The sequence below is a fragment of the Mus caroli genome, unplaced genomic scaffold (genome assembly GCF_978045245.1).
Source record: "Mus caroli unplaced genomic scaffold, Mus_caroli_1 scaffold_9, whole genome shotgun sequence".
In the NCBI taxonomy this organism is placed as follows: domain Eukaryota; kingdom Metazoa; phylum Chordata; class Mammalia; order Rodentia; family Muridae; genus Mus; species Mus caroli.
Window position 1 is genome coordinate 23808620 of NW_028227264.1, and position 19470 is coordinate 23828089.

Genomic DNA, 19470 nt, shown 5'->3' on the forward strand with positions numbered 1-19470 from the left:
GGTGGTTCTGAAAAGCTCAGAAAACAAATTCACAAACACAAAAACCCCTCATATTTATGATTTAACTATAAAGTGAGCAAGATCATGTTATACAAATTCCAACAGGCTAAGTGAGTACGCCAGCCCCTAGGGTTGAAAAGAAGGAAATGTGCTTTTGTTGGAGGTGGGTATTCATTTAGCTCAGACTAGCCTTGAACTTGCTGTGTAGAGAGTGACTTTCACTTTTTGATCCTCCATCCTCCTTTTCCCAAAAACTACATCAACTTACATGTGTATGCATAAGAGCCAAGCAAGGATATTTCTTCTTTATCTCTGTGCTGAGAGAGAAGACGTGATTAATGTGACCAGTCATCTCGTGTCAGAGTGTCCCTTCCTTCACAGTGCTTTGAGACCTTCTACTAGCCCAGAAACCACACTCAAAATACTCTAAGTGCAGGAATATAACCTTAGAAGATGACGTCCGCACTTGCCCCTTCCATGCTTCAAGTACTTGCGAACTGATTTCTGCCCCCTGAAACTTTTATTTGAATCCTGCGGCAAGCGATGAAGCAGGTATTATCTGACCCCTACAGAAGGGGCAACTAGGCCTCAAGAGTTAAGTAAGCTACAAGCTGCCAGTTTCCACAGAGCATGCCTGACAGTGACTCGACATCCCCTCAGGTGTAATCCCGTGTCTTCTGCCTTTCTCCATGAACCCTCCAGTGAGGTTGAATCAATCCTTTATTCCACACGCCACAGAAGACAGCAACAGATGGTGCGGGGTGGGGGTGGGGGTGGGGGTGGGGGTGAGGTGGGGTGGGAGGTGGGTACACGATTAAACCCTAACCACCAATGACTGAGGGCACGTTTCTCTCCTACCTTAGAACACAGGTCCCCAGTGCCAAAGTTCAAGACTTAAGTTCCATTCACTGCATGCCCTTCTGCAAAAACACCACTCAGTGCACTTCCAACTAAACTTAGTAATAAAAGTTCATCGCCTCTGATGGCACTCTAAGACCCATGTTACAAATCAGTTAATAGTATATTATGGGAAAACTAAAGTTATTATTATTGTAAATTTGTAAATATTAAAGAGCTGGACCTTGAGGCACAGTTTGTAGTTCCTCAGAAACAGCTGGGGAAAGGTGGTTTCTTCCACGTCACCAATTTGATCCTTCCCTTTGGACAGATCTACTCTTTGCTGACCTTTGCCCTAATTCACCAAGAGATCCATCACAACAAACTGAAACTCAAGGGGCTGAGGCTGCAGTTCCACGCACTCAGGACTTTGAGCTAAACATATTGAGTCCCATGGTCATGCTGTCCTGGAGCTGGATCCCCAAAGACATGATCACACTATAATAGCATTTCTTTCCAAGGAAAAATATTTCCCAGTGCCTGGGGGGAAGAAGAGGAGACAATTCTCATCATATGTTCTGTCTCTGGAGCCCAATATCAGGCAAGAGGAAGGGAAGAGGGCAAGAGGCTGCGTATGCAATAGGGGGTACGGTACAGTATTCCCAAGGTGCTTATAACAGACCAAGACAATGCAGAGGTTCCTCTATCTTGTACTCTTGTTGTGGCCATTTCAAGTTTAAACTAGAATTTGATCCCTTGGATAGAGAATCCCATAGACAACAACCAAACCCTATACTAGGAACCCAAGGTCACAACACTTAAGCTACATTACCTTAGCTTCTGCTAAACTGACTGTTTGTACAAAACCCCTCCTCCATCTAATTGCTTATCGTAGCATCTGTTAAAAGATTTTCTTGCACAAAACCTCTCCCTGCAGCTGCAGAGCAAGACATACAGGATGTGGTTTCTACCTTTAAAAACCCCTACCCGAAATACTTGGTGCTATCTTTGGGTCCTGAATACCTGAGTGCAGTCCAAGCCAACTGGAGTGAAGACTTTCAATTTGCTAAAGGTTGACTCATCTCTGGTAGGATCCCTAATAACAATCCTCACTTTCCTTCCTGCATCTTTATTTTTTATTTTTTATTTTTTGGTTTTTTCAAGACAGGGTTACTCTGTGTAGCCCTGGTTGTCCTAGAACTCACTTTGTAGAGCAGGCTGGCCTCGAACTCAGAAATCCGCCTGCCTCTGCCTCCCAAGTGCTGGGATCAAAGGCGTGTGCCACCACTGCCCAGCTTCCTTCCTGCATCTCTAAAGTAATGTCTAGTTTGAATATTCTGTGAAATTTAAGATTGCCCTCGAGGGTAACAACCATCAGGAAACCCAGAGGTGTATTTTATTTTTAGCATCCACTCTTTTCCTTTCTTCAGTCCTGCACACAATTTCCTCACGTTCCTGTTTAGAAGGCAGAAACTCTTCACTACAACTAAACACACACTATCTTGATGTAGACAGACACATGCTTTTCATTCCTTCTGTAGAAAATGGAATACAGCATCTCTATACTACGGGGCTGGGAGCTCTCATTTCAAAACTACTTTAAACTAAAAAAGGAAAGGAAATATGTAACCTCAATTACACACCAAAGTAATTTATGCAGGAAGAAAAAAATCCCAAATTCAAAGACTAGAGAAACAGACAGTCCACCACCCTTAAGCAATTTTAAACGTGCTTTAGTTGCACACTAAGGAAGGGAACACATTTTCTTTTGCTGACAATTAACAAAATATCATTTCATGTCAATAGAAACATAAGTAACCCTCAAAGACATCCCAGTCTGAAGATAAAGGCATTAGTGTATGCTTTTAAATATGCAGAATCAGTTATGAGGGAGCAGACTTCCCTTTGCATTTCTCAGAAGGAAGCAGGGTTCTGTTTATTCACCAGGGCACTTGTGCCAAAGCTTCCCATGGTCATTCCTTTCTTCCAGAAATCCATGTACAGAGTCAATGTCATACTGAAGAAGTAATTATGGCTTTAAAACACTGCGATGTACTGGACAACAGAGGCAGGTTGATCTCTGTGAGTTCAAGGCCAGCCCTGTTCTGCATCTCAAGTTTCAGGAAAGTTAGGGCTATACAAAGAGACTTTGTACTTTAAGAGCATCATACTATGAAAATGGTAAGATAATATAATAAAAAAAAATATTCCTTAAATGATATCATTTGTATTCAGCTATCTGAATGGTTCAATTAGCTGAGTATAAATATATGGAAAGATAGTTAAAATTCCCAAAAAGTTATACAAGACTCTCGAGATGAGGAAGAAAACGAGCCTGTGCATGCACAGACATGGAGGCATGTGTTGGGAATTCAGGGATACAAATTTTATGTTTGTTAGGTCAAATACACATCCTGAATCATTCCAAAGGATTTCATTAGAAATATATTGTACTAGAGATACAATATGGGGCATGCTTTTTTTTTTTTTTTTTCCGAGACAGGGTTTCTCTGTAGCCCTGGCTGTCCTGGAGCTCACTTTGTAGACCAGGCTGGCCTCGAACTTGAACTCAGAAATCCACCTGCCTCTGCCTCCCAAGTGCTGGGATTAAAGGTGTGGGCCACCACTCCCTGAATGGGACATGCTTAAAAATACAATGTAGAACAAGCTTACAAACCTGAAATACAAAAGAGTGGAGCAGAACTTTGATTTAATTTTGCTTTTTATTTTCTTTCTTTTCTTTTATAGTATTTTATTTTATTCTTCTGTATCTGGGTAATTTGCCTGCGTATATGTCTGTGTGCCGTGCTCAGACAACAGAAGGGGGCACTTGACTCCCCAGAGACAAAGTTAAGGGTAGTCATGACTCGCCACGTGAGCTCTTTTATTCTTTTCAAGACAGTCTCACAATTCTGGTTGGTCTCAAAACTCCCTAGGTAGCAGAGGATGGCCTTGAACCCCGATCCTCCTGCACCACCTCCCAAGAGCGAGGCTGATGTCAGTCTACACATAGCTAGAACTTTTGGGCTTCTTATGAACTTCATATTGCCCCTTATTTTGAACTGTGTACTGATTTTTTTCCCTAGATAAGCATTAAAATTTCAAAAGCGTTGCAATGGAAACTGTCTCACCAATAGTCATAGCTCTCATCCCAGTTGTCAAAATGTACCAGGAAACGATTGTCCACCATATCTGTTACCGTAGCAACACAGATGACAGAAGGGCTCTTTTTGTCTGCAGCCTCGAGCTTCATCCCAACTCGAAAGCCTGACGGGATCACTGTCTATGGAAACATGCAGATTTAATTAGAGATGAGCACGCACTTCAGCAGCAAAGACCCACACACTCTGTACCCTGCTTCAAGGACAGGCATTCACAGCTTCATTCACCTCATTTAGAAACGCTAGGGCCGCCTCACAGTGGGGTTGCTTTCTACTGGCAACAAAGACAAACAAAGCTCTACGGTTACATTCAATTAACTGAGCCTCAGAACTAAACACCCCCAACCTTGCAGAGTTTAAAATAATTAATTTCAGCATGTGCTTTAATACCTTAGTTAGGAGCCGATACTAGGCAGGCAAATCTGAGTCACCACATGGCTTATTTGGCCTTCTTTTCCTTGATTACAGATCGGACAATGAAAATTATTTCATAGAAAAGATGCACTTAATTTTCTTAAAAATGTGGAATCATTACTAATTCACTTCTAGCTCTGCGAACATCTATCTCTCAAGTACTCTACAGAAAGTAGGTCACCTTCCTATATGAAAAGCTTCAAGCTATTACAAGTTTGGCTTGCTACTACAGACAGTTCTGTTCACAGCAGCTGCAGGGGAGCTCCCTGTTAACATACACTGTCATTAGGAATATTAAGTATTTTAAGGAAATCCACATAGTATCAGCCATAAAAGTTCACTGAGCTAGTGCTTGAGGGAAAGCAATGTGTAAGTAACCCTCACAATTTTTTTGTGGAAAAATACCGTAATCTCAGAATACGATACTGGATATTCCTTATGTCAGCCACAAAACAATGTAAGTCATTTCTACCCTCCAGTGAAAATCCTTCATTTCAAACCGAAGCATATGGGTAACACTGTAATGCTTTAAGCAAGTAAATGCTACAAAGTAAAACTATACAAGGAGAGTTGCAAAAATGTAGCGCAATATATCTGAAAATGCTGTTAAGACCTAAGTGAATTAAATAGGCACATGCAAATAATATACAGAGCACTTAACATACATTTGAACCCTGAAATTATATATTTATAATATTTATCACATAATTTTAATATTTATTTATGACCATAAATACCTGACTATTCTGAGGTGGAGAATGTAGACATAGAATTAACTCTCCAATGCCAAAACACAGCCTAAGATTAGGTTGTGTGCTAACCATGTCTAGAATCTAGTGATGGTTCAGGGCAGTCAATCACGACGTGGTGCAAGTCATTACTAGAGGAGCAGACATGGGGCAGAGACACAGGCTGCTGCACATCCACCCCACTGACCTTCCTCCAGGGATGCGTCTTGTTGGAGAACACTTATGGGGGTGGAGGGAACACTTCCATTCCACTGATTAAGCTGTCTGCCCAATTAAGAGATAATAAAATAGGCTGACCATATTCTCTCTCTTTCTCCTTTTAATCTTTAATTCGACATGCTTTATGTTCAATTTAATCAGAGCATATTTCTTCCAATAGATTTGTACCCTCAAAACAGCTGCCTGACATCACTGCCCAGAGGGAAAGTTTTCCCTGATGCTGATACTTGTTCCGTCTGGAGGGAACCCTGGGAGTGACGCTGCTGCCCCTCTGTCCTCTTTACTCCCTACTACCTAAAGGATGAATCCAGAGCAAGAGGAAGCTCAGACTCTTACTAGAGACCCAGGCTGCAGAGACAGTCTGTTCTACTGTCCGCTGAGGGCATGGGGAAAACCTTGATTCCAGGGTTCAGAATCAAGAGGTTCATTTATCTGCAGTGAAAGGTTGTATGTGCCCTTGCATCTAGTCCTTGTGAGCCATAAGAATGACATATTTTATTTGCTCCACTTAGATCATATCGTGGAGAGGGAAGGGTGCAATGCATCAGGACACCTTGGATATGCCATGGGAGGAACACAGAGTGAAAGCACAAAGACAGACAAGAAACAGAAAATGCACCGACATCTGCCTTTGCTTTTCCTACAAAAACTATGACCACCAAAGGTATAAGCTTCAATAAAGGCATAGCAGAGTCCCTAGTGACCTCCCGCCAGCAACTCAAACAGGGCTACATCCATCACACCATGTGAATTCTGGCTGAGCAGCACTCCTAATTAAATGAAGGTAACAGTATAATGTTTCAGCCGATTTTACTTTTATCCATCTTAATTGTAAGTCACACCTGGATTTCATATTATGTTGTCTTCTACCATTGAGTAAGACAACCATAATATGGCTATAAATTGGCATTTATTCATGAAGAATTTAAGCTAATTTTAAAGTTTAATTAAGACATGGGAACTCTACTTACCAAGGCAATAAAATTTATTATAGTTCCTTGTTATTGCTTGTGATTTATCCTATGAGACACTTCAAAAAAATCACTTATTGTGAAAGAAAAGTACGTTCAATGCACTTACTATGTTCTGATTTTCAAATAATGACTTGGGAGCAGCCTGGGCTTTGCAAGTCTTAAGGTAGGATTGCCAATTAAATTCTTCTTCTTTATACCCTAGAGTAAAAAAGCACATGTGGACAGACTTAGGAAAATTACAAAGAACCACCAGTCCTACTGCAATCAAATGGCTTTTTTTTTTCCAATAAATAAAATGTAACCCGTAATTTATAACTTTATTATTTTTAGATACAGGTGGCGTTTATCTTTATGTTTTTCAACTCTAAATGGATACAATGATGAATGTATAGAAAAGGAACAAGGAAGGAAATGTATTTGAACCTGACATGCTTTGTGGGGTCAAGCTCCTTCTATCAACGTAGTAACAGTTCCAGTTCCTCGGAAGTAGGACTGGTAAAGCAGAGTAATAACCCCTCAGCCCCATCACGAGTCTAATTACAGTACGAGGCGAGGCCTTGTCTAACTTTCCCATTTCCTCACAAGAAGTGAATTTTTAAAAGGACTTTTATATTTCTCAAAATCCCACATTATCTTTAACCTTTAGTTAGAATAAAGGTTATAAAGGTGAACTTCTATAAAATAACATCTTTGGGGCTGGAGAGAGCCCGTGACTGGCTGCAGGGCTCTGAGTTCTATCCCCAACACTGCAGGAAGTTTTTTTTTTTTTTTTTTTTTTTTTAAAAAAAAAAGGAAATGTGATTAAATCCATAGGGATGGACTGAAAATTATAATATCTGCTTTGCTGGAAGTTTTAAAAATAATTATAAAACAGGTTTTAAAAAAAAACTCTGGCAGATTATAATATAAAGAACTCTTTTGGGTATGGTGCCTGTGCCTCTAAGCACTCAGGAGACAGGAAAACTGGCAAAAAGCTCATTTGGAGAAAAGGCTACATGTCTCAAAAATAAAAATAAAGAGCATAAAACTCCACATGGCTGGGGGCATAAAATCAGCATGAAGCATGTGGTTCACACAAACGAGCCCTTTCATCTTGATCCCTATATCCAAAAAATAATTATTAGTCCAAAAACTAACTATGCATGGTAATTTTTAGTAAAATGTTTTTTCTAGGTATGGGTTTCTGAGTATTCTTTCTCTCTCTTTCTCTTTCTCTTTCTACCTGTCCCTCTCCCAGTGAAATAATGTCTACCTACTTTAATCTATCTTGGCCTTGAAATTACAGTAAAGCCCAAACTAACTTCTAACCGACAATCCTCTCACCTTGCTAGCACTAGGATTATAGGTGTGTGCCACCATATCTGGATTATCAATACTTTTTTATATAGTAAAATAGCAGTAAAACTAATGTCTGAAATGGTTTTTTCAAGACTATATATATATATATATATATATATATATATATATATACACCTATGTATATGTATTCACACATATATACAGAGATCTGTTTGTAAAAGTTGCTTATAGTAAAGAATCATTATTATTCAGGTGTTATTTCATATGCAATAAGTACATGAAAATAATTCAGTATCTTAAGTTAGATTTTCCTTTATCTCTTTGACTTTAAGAAGCATATTTTACATCATGAACAATTAGCTTGAATTGATCATCATAAGGAGTAACTCCTAAAGCTTCCGAGTTGGCATCTAAGAAAGAAAGATTGTACTGAATTTAAAGCCGGAGAGACAAAGTAGCAGCACCTTTTGGAGGGCGGAGCTTATGGCCAGTCTTCTCACACCAGCCTACTGGGTGAATGTCCAGAGCATCTGCATTTACCCAGAAGTCATAGCAATCAGAATAACCGTCAAAGTGAAGTTTTATCCTATATCCACAAACCTGAAATAGGTAATCAGGTAGAGTAAGTTAAAATAACAAGCAGATACATTCACATATATATAGACATACACACATACAGATATACACAGAGATACACATATAGACATACACATACCAACATATACATACAGACACACAGACACACACAGACACACTGATACACACATACAGAAAGACTTATACAAATCACATATACAGATACACACACAAACATGCACAGACACACAGAAACCCATAGATACACATACATATACACACACTGAGTTAGACATGTACATAGACACACAGATATACATACATACATATATATGTGCATACACACACCCCACAATAAATTAGCATAGGTATCACATGTGACATGTACTTAGAGAGGTTAAGGAGATGATGGCCTTGGCTGTAAGGTGCTTGTCACACAAAGGTGAGGACCCACAAGAAGCTGGAGGCTTAGTGCAGACAGAGCTAGCACTGTGATCTCCCAATAATGAGTCATGATAGTTACTGTCATGGAAAGGACTCTATTAAAGGCATCCTATTAAAATTCAAGTGGCAGACCAAATTACACAAGGTGAGGCGTTCTGTGGGAAGACTATGTGTGTCCTTATATATGTGTGTATCTCTTTCTAAAAAAATGTATGGACATTTATACACATATTTACATGGATATACAATGGATATATACATGTATATGTACACATTATATATATGTAATACATTCATAATTAGAGTCTTAAAGAATATAACACAATATTAACAATTACTTCTTCTGGGAAGTGGGAGCCAAAAAAAAAAAAGGAGCCAAAAAAAAAAAAAAAGGGGAATAATGTCACTCATGTTACATTTAAATTAAAACTCATCAATATGTAGCATATACAAATGTACAGTTAAGGCCACTTATCCCAGAATCTGGAGTCCTAGTGACACTGGGGAATGCATTGTCTCAGGAGGACAGAGGGCTAATCCCACTTCCACCACCTCTTGCCCAGAGGGGTCAGAGGTCTCTGGTCTACCCTGCCTAGCAGGCAGCTGTCCCCACTCCCCCCATACAAGCTAAGCTCATTTAGAGCCTCTAGTCCCTTGTGGTCAGTATGGAGCCTCTCCTCCCCAACTCTCTTGTCCTCTGCAGTGATGTGCTTTGGTAAACGACCTCTTATATTCTCAGCTTCCCTGCCTAAAGACCCCTCCAAGGCTTGAGCCACGGACTGCACTATCTCTTACCCTGGTTACCCTCAGACACTTTTATCATGTCCCCTCTCACCAAGACCCTGAGTCCCACCTGGTAAAGGACTAACCCTAGGAAGTAAGACTTGGCCTTTCCAATTTGCTAATCCCCCTTTCCCAAGCTTCCAAGCGTGGACCCAAACCTAACCTAGTAAACGCTTCTGGGACAAATAAATTAATAAAGTTGATTTCCAACATTCACAAATTATGTACCTATGAATTCACTTGCTTCTTGAAACTTTCCTAACCCAAAAGTGTGAAGCCAGTGGTAACAAGGCAGGACCTAGCAAGGACCCTTCGGACTTCCTTCTGTGAATGAGCCCCCCTGTATGCTGTCTATTTAGTACCATTTTCCACACCTTCTTCCTTTCAGTTGGTGATTTCACTCATTAGCCTCTAACTTCCCAGAATGCTATGCAGAAGCAAACAGACTAGTGTTATGGGAGCTTCATTTATGTGTGTACTGCAGAGTTACTGATGAATGAGAGCTCAGCTTTTTTTTTTTTTTACAAAACAATAATATAATAATCAAGGAGTCATCAAACAAAAACAAGTGTGTGTGCGCTCACCAAAGTACTCTTACTAGAAGAATCTAAGCCTGCATTCCCTCAAGGTGCAATGGTTTCCCATAAACTAATCTGAGCGATATAAGAATCTTGAATAAGAATACTTGCAAGAATCAACTCCCTGCTGGTGATCCCAGCACTCAGGAAACTGAGGCAGGAGGATGTGCAAGGTGGCCATATTCTATACATTAAGACTACTTCTGAAAAAAAAGAAAGAAAGAAAGAAATTCAACTCTGGTGGAATGCTGGCCATCTCCAAAAGAATGTTCCTAAGGAACCTAGCTTCCCTTCTCATCATTCCTGCCAATCCTTTCTGCCTTGCCACCCCCCAGAGCTACTAATCTCCATTCCTTTGCTAATTAGTCAACACACCCGGCTCTTCCCACAGGTAAGCCTGCTGTGCTCAGGACTCCAGCTTTACCCCTCCTTCCGCTTGAAGGGAGGGGTTGCTCCTCGGAGTAAAACCCCAAACCCTCAGGTATCCGGAAGCCATCAGTTCTTTTGGCCTCTTAAGGCAGGGGAGCAGATTAAAATAAAGACACAACTGTTATTCAGTCTTGAGGTAAACAAATTCTCACACAATCTTGGTGAGATTTAAGAGCGGACAAACTCAAGGACATCTAGTTAACGCTAAAACGGCCTCAGGGAGAAGAAGGAACAGGCAGCACTGACTTCCCTGTCACACAATGTCATAAGCAGTGTCCACAACATTCATTCTGCCACTCCAGGTTGGTTCTTACAGATCTACAAGCAGAGACGAGACAGGGCAAGAAAGGCTGATCATTCAACAACATAGTTGATGATATGCAGAGTCAGGATTCAAATTCATCCTCCTGCATCATAGAAATAGATGCAATTCAGTTGCTATCAACATGTCACTAACAGCCAATGCAACGTCTCCACTGTTGCCACCATATGAAGTTTGTGCCACCATGGTCTGGTCAGCTGCTCTTTTTTTCCCCATTCTCTCTCCAAGGCCCCATCTCTTGCATGAGGTCTGCTGCTGGTGTGATTTTTGTGGTATCCTCAGCCCCGATGACTAAATACTCTCTCACCACAAAACCCTTCCAACAAGACCCAATGGTAAATGTGTATATATGTCACAGAAGCAAGAGGCAAATTATGCATAATGTAACATTTACATGTCCAGAAGAAAAATATCTATATCTAATTGGATGTGCAGGGAAGGTATCTAGAAGCAAGCAATAACTGTAAGGGTGCTCTCTAGATTTTGGCAAGAGGCAGATGGGACAGAGATCACTACTCTAAAACTCTGAAAGTTTAACAAAGAGCAGACAGAGTTTACAATTAAAAATCTACACCAAGCAAAATAAACCTCTAAAAAAACAGAAGTTGGGGCTGGGCTTGTAGCTTGGTAATAGACTGCTTGCTTAGCATTCTGTGAAGCTCGGGGTTCCCTCTTCAGTACCACAAAGAAGTAAATACAGGAGTTAAATCCCAGCCCCCACACTCTTTCTTTCACACACAAATCTCTTAAAAGCATTTATTATTTACTGAATCTTCAAACTCAATCCTGCCTGCAGATCCTTCCCTTAAACACCCAGGCCCACAGCACCAGGGCCTCACCTCCAAAAGCACCTAACACTGCAGCTATTTCTCCTAAGATTCTAAATGCAAGACAGCCAGTCAGCACTGGGCACACACCGTGACCTGACTCCTTTGAGGAGAAGGTTTTAAAAGATCCATAACCTTAATTCAAAGGAAGGAGTACTACCACAGGAGGAAAAAGAAAATTTAAAAGTCTTCTCAAGTAATATAATGCAAACACTGTGTGTGTGTGTGTGTGTGTGTGTGTGTGTGTGTTGTGTTGGCTTCCTTCTTGAAATCTTCACACACAGAGACATTCCAAAATACCAATTAAGTATTTATAGCTATATATAAGTGTGTGTATGTATATGTACGCAACATATATACATTGGTTGCTTAGCACTGTGTTTAGCTCTGGGTTCCCTCTTCAGAACCATAAAGAAGTAAATAGAGGAGTTAATTTCCACCCCAAAGTCCTTTCTTTCACAGATAAATTTCAAATATATCAGTTCCTTTTGTCAAGGAACATACAGCATGGCAAAGTCTATACTATCTCAAAGGCATCAATCACGTCTAACCCCAGGTGCACCACCTGGAGAGATAATATACATAAAAAATGCTAAGCATCATGCCTCACATGCTGTAAACATTCAGCCAAGGACATTTTTCCTCATCATTAAGGCCCCATGGTCATTGTCTCTTTTTCCAAACAAATACAAGGCGGAGCTCACCTCAGCCACAGTAAGGACGCAGTACATTGCCTGGTGGTCAGGGTCCACACCTTCTAGCTTCATGCCCACTTTGAATCCATTTTTGTTGTATGGGAAGGATTGGTGCTGAAATGCAAAGCAGCAGCAGCTTTGAGAGCGAGTTAGAGTTAATTTTTTATAGAATAAATGTAAGTTTAAAATACTATGGCTTAGCATATTGAAAATAAAAAGATGGAAGGATCAATGACCTGAGATGAAATAATCTCCAGCTGTAAAATTAAAATGATAGTCTAACAAAGTAGAGGTCAGCCATTGCCACGGGGTGAGAGACAGGGCAGAAAGGTGCATATAGCATTACAGGAAGGAAACACAAGAACTAGCAGTGCTGGCCTGTCGGCAGAGACAGATCTGGTGCTTAGGGAAACAAAGTGACAAGGGCCACAAGTTATTGGCTTTTAATATTGACAATTGGAATCATATGATGATGCATTACTCTACTAATTTTTAAGCATGTGCAAAGGTGCGATGGAGAGGTAGCTCAGAATGCAAGAACATGTGTTTCCTTCCCTCAAGGAGGCTCCAGTTTCTGCTCCCAGTACCCAGTTCTCTTCTGCCTTCTGCAGGCAACCACTCCTGGGGACTCGAACTTATTATTGAAAATAAATTGCTTTTAAAAACATAAGTTAGAGGCAGGTGGATCTCTGAGTTTGAGGCCAGCCTGGTCTACAGAGCGAGTTCCAGGACAGCCAGGACCACACAGACAAACTCTGTCTCAGGGGTGGGGAGTGGGGTAGAGTGAAAGGAACTATGTAAAGAACCAAAGGTACCGAAAATAATTATCCAGACAAGCTGTAATTACTATTATGTTTGAATTAAAATTCTCAATGCTGATGCAGCTCCTCTAATGTTCAGTACACTTTCATTTTGTTCATTCATCACTAGAACGAACTCAAAGAAGTGACTTACATGGGAGGACAGAAAGTACAGTCTGTGTGCCAAATCTTACTCACCAGAGCTTTGTAAATACGATTCTACTGGAGGACAGCTACTCCTGATAACTTACCTGTTATCTATGGCTACCTTTATGCACATTATGGAAAAAGTTCTATTGTGGCGACAGACTCCAGATGCCCTTTACAAAGAAAATCCTATCTTAATCTGGAGACAAGAGATCCTATGTAGAGGGATACCCACTATCCACACTTTAAACTGATTTGAAATGATAGGATATTCTCATCAGGAATACGAGGTAAAGCATCTTAATAGGATGCATAACTCAATAACTCATTCTTGATCTCTCATAATTAGACATAAAGTGTATCTACTAGTTTCTCAGTAGCAGTAGTCCTATAATGCAGAATGAGGGAAGCCCAGTAAATACTGAGGGGAAATTGTGAGCACGTATGCATGGGCGTGCACGGTGCTGTACACGCTAATAATAATATAGCTAATAACACCTGCCTTGTGAGGGATCTTCCACATGCATACTCATAACAAAAATACACCCAAGTCACACTTCCTGCGCAGATAATGGAATGACAGTGTGGACGTAGATAGAGTGTCTGATCCTTTGCCTTTACACATAGCACTGCGGAAGGCCTCTTACCTCTTTGAACAGCTTCGTAGGCACAGCCACCGCCTTCTCCTCCTCCAGGTAGGAAGCCCAGCACCAGGTCTTCTTGCCTTTAGGAGGCAAGCCTGAAAGACAATACACCAACTAAGAGGCTTTCCAAAGCTACGGAATCAATGAAATGTCCCAGGACATCTGTCTTCTGCAGTCAGTGGGGTTTCTGGCTCTTCCTTTCCAAAGCTGACATGTCCCTCCTTTTCTGGTCCCTGTTCCAGAGGAACAATAACTGGGAAGTCTGATGAAGCACGAGGGAACGCGCTTGGCATACATGAAGAGAAGCTACAGAAAGTAAAATCGTATAGAACCGACATGGTCATGTGTTGCTTGTTCTCACGTCATGGACAGCTGGGAATAGGAAACCATTGAGTGGTTATCCAATATCTGCTCGTCTTGGAGATGAAATAAGCATTGATGTGGTGACAGGCAGATTCATTAGGTACAAAACAATGCATATGTGATAAAGATCAGAAGCCTCTGGATTAAATGGCTCTGGATCAGAAGGTGCTGGAACGGGGGAGGGGGGTCGGGCATGTGACAGGATCGCTCGTAGCAGCACCGGAAGTGCTTGTGAGTCCCCAGGGATGTGTAAAGCCTGGAGTTTGGAGCACATAACAGAAGGGAACGTGAACGTTTACGAAAAAGAAATACTGACTGAAAGCACAGTGTACAGGAAAGCACAGCTTTGGAATCTCACCCTGAGAGGGCTTTTAGGGGACAGGAGACAGAATCTGAAGGGAGAGGAAACTCCACACTACGTGACTAGAGATTTCATATACTTCCCTTAGTCACCCAAAAGGACCAACCAGACAGAAAGGTATCTTAAAGCGCCTGGATGCAGGGCCAATGGGTTCACAGCCTCTCCAAGGGAAGAGTGTAGGCCTGAAGGTTGGTAGCTGGGCTGCACAGATCTCTACAGACCTCGAGCAAAGACCCTGCAGGGTACAAGCATGCGGCCATGTAAAGTAAAGCGGAGAGGAGCTTATGTGGAAATGACCTAAAAGCCAATCCCAAGAAGGAGGAGAGTTTATCCAACCAACCAGCAAGGAAGAGGACCTGAGAACAACTGGGTTTATAAGCTCTGGCTTTAAGGGAAGCAGGAAGAGACAGAGCCACTCTGGAAGCATGTGCTTGAGAAAGCACAATAGAACATGTAACATCTTGGGAAATGGGTAAAGGGGCAGAAGCAGGAACTACCATCTTGATGGATATACTTGTAAATAAAAGAAGGTATTCAATACATATATGGTAACAACTTGAAAATTAGTGAACTTTCCTAAACGGTTACGTCAAGCCTTCGTTTTTATGGAGAAAAACCACACCAAGGAGAAACTCAAAGAATTCTCTGTGACGGTGGAGTACGATAAAAGACTGAATGTTCCCGTGATGCATATCAGGGCCACTGAGTTAGCACAACTTTTCCGTCATCAGCTCACCCTGCTTTAAGACGGCAGAATCCCCGCGTCTTTTCCTTCTGGCTCTCTGAGAACCCCTCAGGATCCTTCCATCTTGTTTGTTCTCCTAGAGCGAGAAAGAAAAGTTTTACATTTACAGGATCATGAGGTTGGTCTCCAGGAAAACTTTGAGGTCTGTCAAAAAGCTTTTTGCTGTGGATCTGTGTTTCAGTTTCACTTCCCAGCTCTTAAAGAAACACTATGGTCCACTTGAGAGCATGTTGGTTTTGAACTGAGTCACTGGAAGAGAGCATTTCCAGTTGCTCTTTGGAAGAGCTCCCTCCTCCTTAAAACACATCCTGGTCTTAGCTCCGTGACTCTGCCTGCTCGCCTCAGACCTACTGGTCTTTTACCCAGGCTCACTGCTGATGCCTGCACCCATTCAACCTCTGTTCCACTCTAGCCTGGAGGTCTTAAGGCTACTTCTGTGCGAGGAGGGGTAGGAACAACTTGAAGTGGTACTGAGCTCAGAGGAAGGCCCTGGATGCCATTCCTCGAGCTCTTGCCAGTCTTCCTGTGAGTCAGGATCTCCTAGTGGCTAGCACTTCAGGTCAGTGAGCTCCAGGAATCCTTCTGCCTCCACAGCCACTAGGATCAGAAGCGGGAGCTACGGTCCCTACCTTTTTTTACAGGTCCTGGAGATCTAAACTTGGGTCCTTATATTCACACGGCAAGTGCTATACTGACAACCATTCCCCCATCCCTCGAGATCATCTGTACCCTAAGTAACCTCATCCTCTATCTCTACCTTCCTTTTCCTGACTTCATGTTTCTGTCTGTCTGTCTGCCTAACACTTTTGAGATGTGCAGGTACCAAGGGCAACAAACTCTGTACCCCCTAAAAGGCCTCTGCAGAGCTTTTTATTTCCATCACCCTTGAGTTCACATTCCAGGCATTTGTTCAATCCAGAAATCTGCAGTTCCTAGAATCCCTGATTCTTCTCTTCTTATATCCTCAGAACCCTACCTAACTCTAACAAAAACCACCTAACCTAACCTCACATGACACTCTACCACGTAAGGGCTATGACACTGCAAGATTATCTAACTGCTTTTCCTGACTATACCCTTGCTTATCTGGGTCAAAGCAAACTGGTCATGCCAAAACAAATCCAACACAGCATCCCGTTGCCTTTAACTTCACAGTGTCTTCCCACTATACTCAAGAAGCCATAAAGTTGACCTGATCCAATCACACTAGCCTCAGCTTCCTCATTCCGCTCTGCCCTAATCCTCTGTGCATCTGTGATGTTGATGTCTGTCCCTCCTACCTAATGAGCTACAGCTTTACTCACTTTGGGTAGTCTCTTTAGAGGTTGTGTCTTGCAAAGTGCTCAATGCACATAGCTGGCTCCTCCTCACTGTTCACATCTCAACCATCCTGTCTTTCTTGGAGCCCTCCCGTAATTGCCAACGTAAGCTAGTTAGCCAATCCTAACGCTCTATGTTAAATGCCAACATAGCACTAAGGAGAAACTGATATTGGTTCTTTTGCATATCATACCTCCTTAGCCAGAGCACAAGGTCTTCAGGAAGAAGGACCTAATTCCTGCTACATGTCTTACTCCTCCACATTGCCAATCCATTGAATCTCGGGACAGAAATGATCCCTGAATTAGCCTTCACTAGCTCGAACAACTGACTCCAGAAAAGATCTGGTGGCCAGCGGCAGCCCAAGATGACTGCACATGCCTCTGAATGGACACATAAGGGCTACTAACCATTTCATCATCTCTCTCTTCTCCATCTTCTTTGGAGTCCGCCTTCAGAGACAATTTTGGCTTTTTCTTCCGACTACACTTAGGATCTTCCTCGTCGTTGTCTTCGCCTCCATCCCGTTCTTCCTTTTGATCTCTGTTGTGTTTATAACCCCAAAACAGTGACAGGAAACAACACCTATCAAACATCTACATGTGGACTATTGATTATTTTTTAAAAATGCTCTCCAGAGGAAATGTTTAATTACCAATAGTGGTCCATAGGCATTAGCGTATCATACATATAGAGAACATTAAATCATGGTTCATAGATCTGTCAGCATACATAGAAACTGGAAATTATTTTATATATTAATTTCAAAAGGGAGCTAGCAATATATATATATATATATATATATATATATATACACACACTATGGATCCTAATGAGTTTATAATGGCTTGTCTGCCATGGTAATAAAAGAATCAATTATTTACAGATATAGGTTTCCAGGGCAAATAAAAACCAAAGTCCTAGCAATTTTAAGATTGGCAAAGCTAGTAGAAAAGACCAATGGTAAATTTGTAAAGAATCAGTTTGCCAATACAAAACAATCAGCAATTTCTACATTGATTAGGATATGTGAGAATCTCCATTGAAACATAAAAGCCAAGGGACTAGAGAGATGGCTCCATGGCTAAGAACAATGGTTGCTCTTTCAAAGGACCCAGGTTCAATTCCAAACACCACCTGGTGGCTCATAACTGTCTATAAATACCGTTCTAGGGAAACTGAAGACCCCTTTTGACATCTGAGGCATGCATGTGGTACATAGATATACATGTAGGCAAAATATCTATATAACTACATGGTTTTGTTTGTTTGTTTATTTGTTTGTTTTGTTTTTTTCGAGACAGGATTTCTCTGTGTAGTCCTGGCTGTCCTGGAACTCACTTTGTAGACCAGGCTGGCCTCGAACTCAGAAATTCGCCTGCCTCTGCCTCCCAAGTGCTGGGATTAAAGGCGTGCGCCACCACCGCCCAGCTATAACTACATTTAAAAAAATTAAACTAGATTTAAAAATAAATGTCAAGTCATTTATTTTGTCCTATACTATTATATGCAAGGAACACAACTTTTTGTTCCTAGGCTGCCTTTTGTTAAATAGTCCTCAGATGGGTCAGTGACATAGCACTTGCTGTATGCACACTGAAGCCATCCTGTGAGGACTTACGATATTAACTCTAGTGGACAGTTCCAAGGAGTTGACTGCCCATCTTACCGGTGGTACCTCTATTCTCTGTGTGGTGTTTCAACAGAGTTACCTCAGGATTTCAAAAAATATAAACAAGTGTGTTATGAGTGTCAGTCCCATCTAACTGTGTGCATAGGTCAGAAATACCTAAGCACTCTTTATTTGAAACAATCAAATTAATGGCAACAGTGGTCGACCACAGAGACAGAACATCACTACTGTGATGGACCAAGTGTGAGAGAAGGCACTACATCCAATGCAGGGGTCAAGGCCCATCTGTTACTGGAGAGAAAGTCTAAGAGACAAGTTTGAGTGGGGAACAAATGTCCTATGGTACACAGTCTCCCCAGATCCTGTGATCTGGAAGTCTCTGATCCAATTTAAAGATGGAAGGGAAAGGGACCTACTTGTCTTTGGCATGCCGAGCACAATTCTGGCTGCAATACTTTCCTCCAGAAAGACATTCATCTCCGTTGCCATACTGACAACAGTTCTCACAAAACTGAAGCCCATCTGCTTTTGATTGCTCCTTCAGCCTGAAGGGTACCCCAGTCTTCTCTGAAAAGACTAGAAGATGAAAAAAAAGATGAAATATTAAAACCAAGCTAGAAGGCATGTATATTTAAACTTTCTCTTCTACTAATTTTGTTAGCAGCACAATAAAGAATAATGTTTGTTGAATGAATCAGTGATTGAACTATAAAGTTGGGGGAAGGGGCTAAGCTTGGCAGTAATCAGTTGAATCGATTCTACTAAAAAAAAAAAAAAAAAAAAAAAGTCTTGAAAAGGGGCCTGTGGGAAAGCAGAGGCAGGCAGATTTCTTTTGAGTGTGAGATTTGCTTGTCTACATAATAAGACCTATCTCAACGGTAACAAATCTCCAAAGAGGATAAACATGAGAACTTGGCTTTCTCCATAGAGTTCAAAATGGAATAAAAATAACTGGAATTAGTTACTAGATTTAACACCGTTGGTCTACAAGTTCCAATCTACACGTCCATCTCGGATAAAGCTAAAAAGGTCACGTGTGTCATTTCATGTGTACAACATTTTGATGAGAGTGGTTTTTACTTAGTTGTCTAAATTAACACATACAATTTTAATGTAATTAATCTCCTGGATCATAATTATCCGAATTATT

At 41.3% G+C, this 19470-nt stretch overlaps 1 protein-coding gene across 4 annotated transcripts in view; it reads right to left on the minus strand.

The window, feature by feature from the left end:
* L3mbtl3 (L3MBTL histone methyl-lysine binding protein 3) overlaps positions 1 to 19470 on the minus strand; it is a 98142-nt gene that overhangs the window by 45923 nt on the left and 32749 nt on the right. For all 4 annotated transcript variants that reach the window (XM_029482883.2, XM_021173941.2, XM_021173942.3 and 1 more), the window contains 8 exons: positions 18737 to 18896; positions 17098 to 17230; positions 15359 to 15443; positions 13902 to 13993; positions 12317 to 12421; positions 8118 to 8253; positions 6461 to 6552; positions 3969 to 4120 (listed from right to left, as the gene is read on the minus strand). In XM_029482883.2, the coding sequence (XP_029338743.1) occupies positions 3969 to 4120; positions 6461 to 6552; positions 8118 to 8253; positions 12317 to 12421; positions 13902 to 13993; positions 15359 to 15443; positions 17098 to 17230; positions 18737 to 18896 (955 nt within the window). The remainder of the gene's footprint in view (positions 1 to 3968; positions 4121 to 6460; positions 6553 to 8117; positions 8254 to 12316; positions 12422 to 13901; positions 13994 to 15358; positions 15444 to 17097; positions 17231 to 18736; positions 18897 to 19470) is intronic.